Genomic DNA, 13,081 nt, shown 5'->3' with positions numbered 1-13,081 from the left:
TTCTGTCATGGAAATCACTGCATGGGTTCAGGAATGCTTACAGAAATCTTTGTCTGTGAAAACAGTTCATGATGCAGGTTAAAGCTCTATCATTAAAAGCAGATATTCGTAACAATGATCCAGAAAGCCACCATCTTCTCTGGGCCAAAGCTCGTTTCAAAATGGACTGAGGCAAGGAGGAAAACTTTCAAAATCTTTTGATGAAATATTTAGAAACTTCAACATTTGATTAGATTTTTTTAATGTTCTAATAAGAAAAAAAATGAATTTGCAAATCAATCTATGTGTTTTTATTTACATTTTCACAGCCTATACAACCATTTTAGAATTGAGGCTGTAGTTTGTTTAATGTGGGCAAATACTTATTTAAATTTGTTAACTCCAATAAAAAGTGCCACAAACTGGCTCATCTTATGTAAAATACAAGAATGTCTCGATGTGGATGAGGAATGCTCTTTGCAAGCAATACTATTTCTCGTCCCTGAAGGTGGTTTGTTATGACTACTAGTGCTTGTGCCCGCAGTAACATGCATATTATCTAAACTTGTGAAGTCATTATGATCTCTGGGAGGAATTGAACATCATCTGAGACATCAAAAATTGAGCATAAGAGCCTATGACATCATCAGTAGGGATACAGTGCCTGTGGTGATATTGCAAGAGAAGTAATTTAAGCTCCTTAAGATATCTGCTTTGCTGTAAAGTCAACAAAACTTAAAAACATGGAAAGGACAAATTTATTCTTTTTTTTTCAAGAGAAAGTGAAGAGTATTCTATAGTACATTTGGGGAATGAAAGATACTGGGTAAAACACAGAGTTATGAAGTAGAGCAGATTCAGACCATGGCTTTTGCCCATCACTTCCCCTCCACTTCATGGCTTAAGGCCACGGATGGCACATCAAACAACATGCTCTCACAGAGTCTAGCTCTGGCTCCCCTAGCACTGGCTTCAACTTGGCACCAGAATGAAAAGGACTGGCTTGGCAAAATGCTGCTGTTGGTGCCAGACAAATGCAATTCCCTAAGTATGGCTTAAAATGCGAGATAGAAAAGAAGATAAAGTGTAACACAGAAGCACAAGCTGTAGCTGCACATACAGACTGATAGGGCTGTGTTGTTTCCTTTAACTCTGGGGAATCACTAGGAAGGAACACTTGAAGAGAACAATGAGAGACAACTGAATTATTTACAAAGAACGTTTGAAAGAGGTTGAGACAGAAGTTCCATGCCATGCCTCTAACCCACAAATCTAAATTAAATCTACATAAAATGAACTGTTATCTTGGAAAACAGGAATAATTCTTAAACTTCAAGTGCAAAGCAGTGATGTTGTTTCTCTCACATTACTTCAGCATCTTTTTGACATTTTTGATAATACAGTAGTTTTATTAATTTGGGACAAGCTTCAGTGTCTGGTATGTCATCTGTACCGGGTGATTTAGGTTCATATCCAAGGAGAAATAAGCAGCAAATGCCATTTAAAAAAAAAAAAACATGTCTTCCAAAAAAATTGCTTAATGATATTTGTTCTCCCAACTACTAAATAATTTATATTCAATTTCCCATGCTTTCCTATTTGCAAAAGATCATACGTGGTCAGGCGACAATATAATCAGGAAACAAATACACAAAAAACAAACACACAAACAAAAATCAGCATGTTTCTCATCACAAGACTAAAGACTGCTGACGAGGAACAGTTTGAATAAAAATGATCTCACGTAATCTAATCTAATTTTAGTCATCTGAAATCAAACTATCAACGTCTAGATTCAGTTTTGGACATTCTATTTATTTATTAAATTTCAACGTTGAACATTTTAAGACCGATGCTCTTACATTTACTTTTTTTTTGTGTTTTGTATAAGAGTTACTAAACAGCATTAACGTAACACTGATACAGTGCTTTTTCTTTTTGTGAACTAGCACTAATGGAGTGCTAATATTACAAAATGCGACCGGGTTGATTTGATTGATTTCTTAATTCATCCATCTTGAACATTATCAAAACTGAGTCATATTCTGTTATACATGGAAAACACAGCCAGATTTTTCAGCCAAAACATAATCTTTGTCTCCACCTCTTTACACAGACTACTGTAGAATAATTGTACGGATAAAATTAGCTTCAAAATGAGTAAATAAAACCACTGATCTTGTTTTGTACACATTTGGCACTGTTCCTGGCATGCCACACTTAACCCTACATCAGGTTTGCTAGTCAGGAACTTCATTTTAAATTGACCATCAGGTCAGGTCTCCAGAAGAAAACTGTACATGGATTCATTGTTCATAAAGCGGCAGATCCGCCCACACAATGTTTTCATACTTTGCACACAGTTTATCAGCACCCTCATTTACTGACTTCTTCAACTTGTGAAGAAACAGGCACAGGTCGATTGCTGAGTGGGTTGTAACTCGGAGAATACCATTTTGTATGAGCAATATGTGGAAATGACATAAGACATAATGTTTTACAAATATTTTAAGTCAGCATCACATCTCTTTGTGTGAGAGGATTAATTGTAATGAAACTTATTTAACTGTGCAACAAATCCTCTTAGTTACCACTGCAATTAGTTTATGTGTATGCTTTAGTGTAGTAATTTTATAGCCTTTATGGGATTATTTCTTAATGAGGCTGAATTCTTTTCAGCAGACTGATGGTTGAATAAAATCTAATACCTGTTGGCAGTCAACATTTTGGCTAAATAAGGAAGATACAAGAGGTTACATTATGTTAGGAAAAAAAGACTTTAATTTTATTTAATATAACAGTTAAACTGCTAAGACTTATTTTAAACTATGAAAAAAATATACAATACAACTTCTGTGAGTATATTTTAATCATCCTCCTAATCCTATTCAAACTGATAAGTCAACCAAAACAATCTGTATGGAAACATGCAAATTTCAGATTGTCATGTAATCATCTTCTTTTTTTTTTCCTTTCAGCTCTGAACTATGAAACGCAACACTGCATACAAAACCTAGAACACCTCAGGTCTGGACCATGCACAACACAGGATCAGAAACTACATAAAACAATTTCCACCTAACATATCACATGACAATGTGTGGAGTTTGAAAACAATTCAATCACTTGCCTGTGAGATTTTTAAGGCCCAACTGCCGCAGGCCGAAGTTTCCATCTCGTCTGTAATTGAGGAAGATTGCAAGGGAGTAGCGGTCCTCGTACAGCTTGGTTCCACGAATTATCCTCAAGTTTTCCAAAGGCAGGTAATCGAACTGGTTCAGTGCCACCAATACATAGCCCGTCACTTCTCGGATAGACTGCAGAATGAGTTATAAGGGGAAATGTTAGCATGATTTAGTTTACATGATGAGGTTGCAATAATAAAAGCTACAAAGCATCGAGAGGGAATCTTAAACTCAGTCACTTGAACACGTAGAGTCGACTGTGGAAGGTACTGAGTTTATTGTAATTGAATAATAAATAATAAAAAAGTCATGGTTGGTTATTATCATTTTACCAATCTTAGGGCATACCTTCAGGTAAATACATTTTTATTACATGTGTTTGCTTTCAGTAAATATTATAATAACAAGTAACAATGAAAAACACTTTCCCAAGAAAAGTTAAAGCAGAAACTGTTGTTTAATGATGTATGTATGTGTGCCAAGTTATTTATTTATTTATTCATTTGCCACCACAGCTGCTGGATCATAACCGGTAGATACATTGTAATATTTTTGGCAAAATGGACTTTTATGTATGGGAATTACACCAGGATGAATCATATTTTTAAAATTATACAAAAGTTTTAGCCATGAAATTAAATAAACTAGATACCAAGATGATACTGGCAGAAATGATGTGAGAGGTAAATGAAACAAACAGAACATGAAGGGCTAATGAAAGGGAAAGTCTCACGTCTACATCAGATCACTGACAGCATCTGTCTTCAAGGTCACTTTCTGCATGTTCAATCATGCCAGCGAGCTGAGTTACAGCATCTGAGGCAGGAGATTTTCCTTCAGGGTTTGTGACCTTGCTGCAAAACTTGGCTCAGGGTTCAGTGCTCATAGCCGGGGCTTGGCCTGGGGTGACTAAGCCACAAGGACAGCCATTGCTTCACACTTTAAATGTCATTTAGGAGGGATATAACGACTGTTGAGACATTGGCAGAAAGCCACCCGGTTGGAGCTGCTGTTGCATGAATCAAAGTGACAGGCGGTGTCCTCTTTCTCCCATCTACCATCATGGTTTCTGTCATTAGCAGACGGGCGGTCAGAGAAGTCTTTCCATGCTGGCCCTACTTATGTTAATAATCAACAAGTATGTGTGTGAAGAACTGTTGCAACTGGTGTATGGAGCTGAAATAAAAAGAGGGCCCTAACAGTGTAGTCATGGCAGCTGACAGCTGTCAGAGAGCATGGGCGTCAACCACAAGTCAGTAAACCACACTCACAGCGTGGTCTTCATTATCCAGCTGATTACCATGTATAGAAACAGTGAAAGCCTGATAAATCTATGACTGTTTCTATAAATGACAAATGGAAATGTTATGTTCATTTCATGTCTTTTCAAATCTTAATACTTTTCTAAACTAGCATGGAAAGAGCATCAAGTGAGCTCCTTTGTGTTGGTGAAAGTGTCTTGACTATATAATATACAATAGTGTGAGTTTTTTTTGGTGTGTGCGCATGTTTCACTCTGATCTAACAATGTGAGCATACATCTGAAATAAGTCTTTTAGATGACTCACATCTATCATGCTGTGAGTTTGAAGGTCTTTTCAATCCTGCTACTCAGCCAAATGAGCTCAAGTCTGTGTACTGCAGTGACATAGCACTGTGTTATATCCTCCACAGCTACAATCCAGATACTCCTTATTCCTGCCAAAAAGCTGAGGGTTGCACACAACAGAAGGAGCAACCAACTCTGGTGGACTGTATCTGAGCATTTCCAGAAACGAATAATTACTTCAGGACACACACTTCATGGGTGATTTGTACACATTTTTTTTTTGTCTGAGGCTGTTTTTTACCCGACTCACACAGTTGTCGGTTTGTTATTTTCAAGCTACCAAATCAATACTTTCCAAAGTGCAGTCGCAGAGAGAGAAATAAAAACGAGGGAGAAAGAAGATGGCAGATACACTTGCTTTTCTCCCTACAGATTATTGTTCAATAATGAACTGCATGAAAAAAAGTGAAACAGCTCGTAGTGATTACAGGCTCTTGCTGAGCTAATGGCCAAGTCTGCTCTATGCATGGTCACTTCTTTCATTAAATACAGATCAACAGAACAAGCACCCTCTTGGTAACTCTACTGGTGCAGGCCAAGTGCAAAGTATTCTCACTTCAGAGAAGCAGGCACCTGGACTGCAGTAAGCTTGAACAAATATAAGGCCCCAGAGGGACAGAGTAGAAGTGTAATATTCAAAATAGGTGATAACACACAAATCCATATTGTGCCAATGTAATCCCATTTTTTTGGCAGGTTTTCTATCAGTGCCAAGTTTAGCCTTATAATGCATTTAGCAACAGAACAATTTGCTGTTATTTATAACATCAACACCCATTGTCCTGGATTTCTTCTTTTGAACTGTCTAAATACAAGTGTGTGGGGCGCATGGAACTGAGGATTTGCCTCGTCATATCAAGTCAAGATTTGTTTGCATCAAAACAATTGCTGTTTTATGGCAATAAAAACTTTTTGTGTCGACCACTGAAAATAAGATTACTTTATGGCATTGTGTAGCTGCCCCAACCCCCAAACACACACACCCCCACACCCAGGTCATCCAACCTTGCAAGCCTCCATAGAGATCCATGCATAAGGATCTCAGCAACAGTGAACAAAAGAGACAGAAAGCGCCAGATTCAGTAGATTAACAGGGATTTCTCCCTCCTCCCCAAGCTGGAGCATTTGTGAACGGAAGTGTGGCAGTGGAACAAACCCCTCACTTGAGTCCCTGAGACGTGCAGAGTTTTGAAATTGAGTCCTTCAATCCCTGACTTCAAAAAGAAGGAAGAGACGTTTTTGGGTAGAATCGGTGAAGGAAAACAAGGGGAAAGAGAAGAGAGAGAAAGGCAGCTTGAAGAAGGAAGGATACACATGGTAAGAGAGGCTTAGTCAAGTGTATGGGGCAGGCTTAAATATATTTTCATCATCATGAATGTATATATATATATATATATATATATATATATATATGAAACCACACCTGCTCCTGGTCAGAGGTAACAAAGAGACAGCAAAAGGTGAAAAGGTGTGTGTGAGAAAGTGGAGAAGTGGACAACATTAGCATGTTTGAAGAGACTGAACAGACGTTAGCGTGATTGCCACTGATTTCCATACATATTGAGGCACAGAAATGCTCTCTGCTGGGCTGCGGTCATTGAAGTCAGATACACAGGAGTGCACTGGGAGGGCTTAAGGTTTGCTTTGCTAAGCCCTCATCCTCTACTTCCGTATTGCTTCAATAAATCCTCTGCTTGAGCTTGCATCTACATCTGTAAGCAGACACAGAATCCGGATAGAGTGTGTGGAAGTGTAACTAAGAAAATCCTCCTGAGTTTTCTCAGAGATCATCCTCAATGCAACTGACATCCTAATGAAAAAATTACTGAAAATTGTACCATTTTAAAATTGAAGGCTTTCTTATGTTTTCGACATTAATATGTGAAATAAGTTCTTTATCAATGAGTGTTAACGTTCTACTTTAATACATCATGAACATAATTCGAGAGATTAGCATGAGTGCAATATTAGCCAGTGGGAATAGTGTACCTGATGGAATTTACAAGTTTTTTTTTTTTTTCTCATACTGAAACTCAGCAACTTTGGTTTAAATTGCCCAAGTGCCCATGTCTAACCTGCCAGCTCCAAGATAACCCCTTAGTTCCCCAGGAGTGGCTCAAACCCAATATGATACACTTCAAACAGCTGCAGGTTATACTGCCTTTGATGTGTATGAGTGTGTGTGTTAGTGAGAGTGTATGCACAATAGTGTATGTGAGTGAATCAGAGAAGCATCTTTCATTGCTTGGACAAGATGATGGTTATGATGACACTACTTTGAAAATGGAAAGAAACTATCCATTTTGTTTCATACACACTTTTCTTCAACAATCATAGAAAAAATCTGTTTGTGTGCATGTTAGTGTGTGTTATGTTTTCAGAAGAGCAAAAAATACAAAGATTTGTCATGACTCTATCCCCATTCATTTCCGTTTCTTACCTCTAAAGAAGGTCAGTGCAAGGTCTTTTCCAGGAACACTTACTCAAAGATTTCACATAGTATTTCAGTAAAAAAAAAAAAATTAAAAAAGTTCTCTGAATAGAGATGAGATTTGACAAAAAATGTGCATACAGCAACAACCTGGTTAAGAATAGATGGAATCAATTGAAAAAAAAAAATCAATACAAGAAACATTTTCTGACATTTGGCAGCATTTGATTGGAGTGGCTCTTTCTCGCTAATGAGATTGGCAAGAATGGTTGACTTTGAGAAGTCCCTCTTCAGGGTGTGCGAGCCATACACAGAGGCAATGTGTAGTGCTCAGTTGATGTTTGAGCATCATTGGTTGAGACAGGATGACAGTCTGCTTGTCAAGCATGATGACAAAAAAGCCCTGCAAGGTGCATGCATCATTGACAGAATACTCCACAATTGTCAAATACAGAAAGAATAGTCTGAACAGGAAGGGGATGATACAAACAGACAGACTTGGACAAAATAAATGTAATGTAGAACAAAAAACTCAGATTCAAACAAAACAAAAAAAAAAAAGCATGTAAATGGCATCCATTTCAATTGAGAGGTTTTTTCAATAACATTTATGCATTACAGTTTTTGGCCAAAGCCCTTTTTAAAGGGAAAACAGTTGTTTGATAGACAAGAAACATCTAATGACTAAGTTGACACAATATTGGAATTGCTGTTCTCAGAAAGTTACTCAAAGGTAATTTGTAGTTTATGTCTACTTGATATAGTCTCCTTAAATTTAACTCTTGTGGCGGCTGTATCAAAACCTCCAAAGTGGAGATTACGCAAATTAACATCTGCTAAGGCAGACAGCAAAAATCTCCAACAGTTTTCTAAATAAAAACTGTCTTCTTACTCCAACAGAAAAGAAAACCAGAGCGTCGCTTCCTGGAGAGGCCATTTTGGCTCGGAGCTTTGACAGTCCCTTTGGGGGGCCTCTTTGGAAGTTAATGTGTTCTGGTGAATAGCAGGTCTACCACAAGCTTTCTAATCTACCTGTCTGTGTGGGGGTGTCAATTCAAAGTATACCCCTGCTGTTTATCATGGTTAAAGTTGTAGTCCAGTCAGCCCAGACAAGGACTCATTATGCTATGAAAACATCAGATTTATCAGTGTTTTTATCTAAAATGTTGGTCTAACCTAATTTAATTGTAAATATGTTAATATGTTTTCTGTTGGAGCAAAAGAATCTCACAAACACAAGTGGCTGCTCCATGATTTAATGGAGTCGATGGATTTCTATTTAGAATCCATTTTGACCAAATAGTATCCTAAATGAAATTCTAAATTACAAGATGTGATTACACTGTTATGGCTGACGGTTGGAGGTGAATGACCTGTGCAGGTGCACAGGTTTTTTTTACAGCATCCACATTTACTGTTAATAAGGGTATATTGTGCAAACTGAATGTAAGAAACTATTTCCCGAAAAAAAAAAAAAATCACTGTCCTATTAGACAATCTCACTGAAAATGTTTTGTTTGAATGGTAATTTTGGTTCTTTTTCCACTTCATATCAGGGTTACATGAGTAAAGAAAACATGTATAACCATGGCCTGAAGAATATGTCAGGCACACACATTCTCAGAGCACATTTTTCCTATATAAATACCAGTCTGTGATCAGGTTAAGGCATACCCATGTTTTTTGTGTGTACAAACTGTTCATGCCTCTGGCCTTGGATGTATTCAAATTTTCATCACATCTTTTTTTTTTCTTTTTCTTTTTGTGAACATGTACACAACCAGAAACAGCAACTCATTTGGATCAAGTGGAGTTGTTGACTTTCATGTAAGACAAGCAGCACTTCACAGCTACAGCTAAATGTCCCTTCATTGTGTGCTGTTACTGTTGGTTTCTATGGTCAACAGTCTCAGCAGCAAAGTGACAGCATGAAGCCGAGTATCACATCTTAGGCAAAGGATCAAGGACTCCCTTTTAATTTAACTCGTTAAATGAAGCCAGGATGGATAGAGCTTTTGTTTTTAATTGTGTTACTTCCTCCACATGAGCAGCAGTTGTCTGAGCCAAACAATCCTCATTAACAGCTAATTCGAGGTTGTGAGCAGTAGATGGCGGGCTGGAAAGTCCAATATCATCTGTGGCTTTGATCTTATTTTTTTGGTATCGTGTCAGACAACTGTGCAGGACTAACTTCACAGTGGAGTTTGTTATCATATTTTCTTGTAGTATAACTCTTCTGGGAGCAAAATCCACATCGAATCTATGAGTACATAAGCTATAGGGTGTGGACACCTTTAGTCTAAATGTGGCTGGTGAAGGTTTTGTTTTTATTACTGTAGTTGGTTGACCAACTACATTGGTCCAAAATCTCACCACAAGTGCTCCAGTAGATTGAGATCTGACAGCAAAAGCCATAGCTTTTGATTCACATTGCTGTCATACTCATCAAAACATTTATTGACCTAATGTGCTCTTTGGATGGGGGCATTGTCATCTCATTCAGATAAAGGTCACCACTCAGAACAACTTTGTGTTGATTTGAAGTGACCTTCACTCTAAGAGGACAATTAGACCCAAACGCTGGTAGCAAAAGCCCCCACCCCACCCGAATGGCATGACAGAGTCACTACAACCCCTCACTGCAGGGGTTAAGAGTTCAGGTTTATGGCTCTCTAATAATAATGAGATAATGTACGAGTATAAGAGACTATTGGGCCATGAATCAAAAGTGTGGGAAACATGCAGTTATTTGTTGCACACCTGTATGAGAGATCCTCAACAGAAATTAAAACAGAAATTAATTTGCTGCCACTGGAACACTCATGAAACTTTTCTAGTTATTTTGCTTGTAGTTCAGTGGTATTGGAGTCTATTGCATAAGTACAGATACGTAAGCAAAGTATATGATTGACACCTGAAGCAGATAATATTGCATACCTAACTTTAAGTACCCTAACTTTAAGTATCACATATTAGAAAATGTTAATGTTCCCGTAAATTTACGTAAAACCATAGTAGAGCAAGATTCCCTTTGGACATTATGAATCAGAGCTCATAACTTTTGGCAAATACTGGACTGTGCCTTCTAGAGAAGCTAGTGATCAAAGTTTGGTAAATTTTGAAAACGCCTTCAATGGGGCATCAATCAAATGTTTATGTTCATGTTTATGTATTTGGCAGACACTTTTATCCAAAGTTACATCTCAAATGTTAGAATGAATTAAATGTGAAAATCCTTCTCTGATATAAGTAGGAGTAGAATTTGCAATACGTTGATCAGTGCAGCTCCCTTACAACTCAGAGCAGCATCCTTTTTAATCATTTTTTATAACTTTCTCAATAGCTGTACAATAAATTGAACTCCAACCACAGCACCAGCTATTTATTTTTGTTTTTTAGATAAGAATATGACTCTTATCTGTTTGAAGTTTTCACTGGAATTTAATATATTGTAAGCAAAACCATAGTTTAGCCAAATTCATCATTCATTGACACTGATGAATGAGGTTTGTTCTATAAAGTAATGCATTAGTCTGGATGTGTCTTTATTGGTCTTAATCTGATGCCTCTTTTACATTTTCAAGATGACTTGCTATCTTTGAGAAATGTATTAATCTACATATTTAATACCAGTCAAAAGTTTGGAGACTTACTCATTTAAAATGAATGGGTATGTCCTGATGTTGGTTCTGTATGTGTTCATATGCATTGAGCACTATGACAGAAATATGACTGTACTGTTTGGAGGAAGTAGTGGAAAAAAAAAACAATTTTTAGTTTTTTTTTTAATATTTACATTTGTGTATGTTGATTCAGTGCAATACATATAGCTCACTGGAGTCATTTCTAGAGTAATTTTAAAAGGTTATGTTAGTACTTCTTATGTATAAAGGGATAATGTATTTGGTTTTTTTCAAATTGGATCAATTTACTGAATGTTCCTTGTATTTTAAAGGGACTGGCAGGAAACTATAAACCACAAAAACACACACACTCCATGCCTTCTGTCACTGTCTTCTATCACAGCAGCTGTCAACATTTCACCTCCATGAGAGTTTCTGAATTGAACTAGAAAGCCCCGTCAATAAGGACAACCCTCACAACTGGCAGGAAAATGAACCAAATTAAGCTCTAAAATCTGTGGATATAGACAATATGCTGTTAGAAATATATTAAATTAAAAGATAAGATCTGATAATTGGTGAATGGCTTCTAAATATACCTATTAAAAGTTACATTTACCATACAGAATCTAACCATTTCAATTGTAGCAACTGTGCCAATTTACAATACACACTGCCCAACCTCTAAAGGTAAGGTACCTCCATTAGCTTCAGTTAGCTTTATGCACTTATCTACCTGGACAAAGTCTATAAAAGTTGTCATGTAATTGGAAAATAAATTTGCAATGTAATACCAAAGTGGCCTGCATGCTACTCTCTATCCATCTTGTAAGTCCTACCTTGAGAAGAGTGATAAAGACAGAATCAAAAAGAGAACAGTGAAGTGTCACCCCTTCCCAAGAGGACAACTTGCAACTCCATCAGAGCACTGGTAATGAGTGGACTCCTGTGGGGAATTCTTCAAATTGACTAATTTGTAATTGATTCAGTGCATTAATTACCAGCCTGGTTACGCCTGTGTCATGGTTAATATTGTACCGATCTGATGAGGCTAGGAGGCCCATCTGCATTGGGACTATTCGGGTGAGGCAGCCGTTATTTAATTATGCCACACATATCTGCGGTGCGGCAAGTCTTAATCCGAGAGTAATCACTTCCCCATGCTCAGCAACCACGGTGCAAGAGTCCTAGATTCATGTAGCCCATGGTTTGCTCCTTAATCAGGTCTGGGACAGCAATCCCCCTGGTATTGTAAAGTTTCCAGGCAGTAGAAGAAAAAACATTTTGAGCTGTCTTATACTGTAAACTGCATATCTAAAACTTTTAGTGACTTTAAGTAGATTTTCCACTTGGTCCTTCACAAACTCTGTCCACTTCTTAATCATTAGTCCAACTGCATTAGAAAGCCCGGATTTCTGAATGAATTCCAGCTTTGATGATGTCGACATCACACATCCACCAGTGTTTGAGTTTGTGAGTGTGTGGTCGCTATAACAAGAGCGTACTTGAGCAACTACAGGGAACAGAATTATAAAATTAATCTTACATTCATGACTCAAAAAGGTTTTCATCCTCCTGCAACGCTATTGATATAATACTATAATGGAGACTAAATAAGGTGTCCTCGTATTCATTTCAAAATAAGAAAGAAAATAAAACAATTCAAGGGCAAATGCAAACTCATATAACCCATAGAATTAGAGCATGTGTTTAATTTCTACTTGAAAAAAAAAAACAAACACAAAAAGAGCACAACGTGTGCACTTGTCTTTTCCCTTTATCAAATTTTAAGTTCAGCAACGGCCTGTTTTCAGCCCTGAGCATGAAGAGAAGATAAAATAAAGGGCTCTCTTTCACACAGTTGATTATGTTTCTGCTTTGATCTACAGCGGCCATCCTCTAACCATTCTCCAACAGTTTGGACCTTACACAACAGAACAAAAACAAAATGATCAGCCTTGGGAGTAAGCAGACTCCACTGTGTCCCTCTAGTGTGACAATCTAAAGAGTGCCTGCAAGTGCTTAATCATCTATAGTCACTTCTGTTTTAGGGCACATTGATAATCTATTTTGGACAAGACCCAAAGCAACGATACACTGCAACTCTAAAGCTTAAGGCCAGACATCTTAAGAGCGTTTAGTGCCTGGAAATTACCTCTAAAACAAGAATTAGAGTCATGTTTACTCAAGCTATACAGTTCTGACAGTTCAGAACCACTGGATGACTGGATAACTTTCCATAACATGAAGTAAT

General features: G+C 37.4%; 1 protein-coding gene across 1 annotated transcript in view; it reads right to left on the bottom strand.

The window, feature by feature from the left end:
- LOC140319551 (receptor tyrosine-protein kinase erbB-4-like) overlaps positions 1–13,081 on the bottom strand; it is a 277,450-nt gene that overhangs the window by 120,408 nt on the left and 143,961 nt on the right. The window contains exon 3 of the mRNA XM_072397222.1: positions 3,110–3,296. Within this exon, the coding sequence (XP_072253323.1) occupies positions 3,110–3,296 (187 nt within the window). The remainder of the gene's footprint in view (positions 1–3,109; positions 3,297–13,081) is intronic.

Source organism: Leuresthes tenuis, unplaced genomic scaffold, assembly GCF_036924035.1.
Source record: "Leuresthes tenuis unplaced genomic scaffold, fLeuTen1.0.hap1 SCAF_12, whole genome shotgun sequence".
NCBI lineage: Eukaryota > Metazoa > Chordata > Actinopteri > Atheriniformes > Atherinopsidae > Leuresthes > Leuresthes tenuis.
Note: the sequence above shows the minus strand (reverse complement) of the source record. Positions and strands in the feature narration are given on the sequence as shown.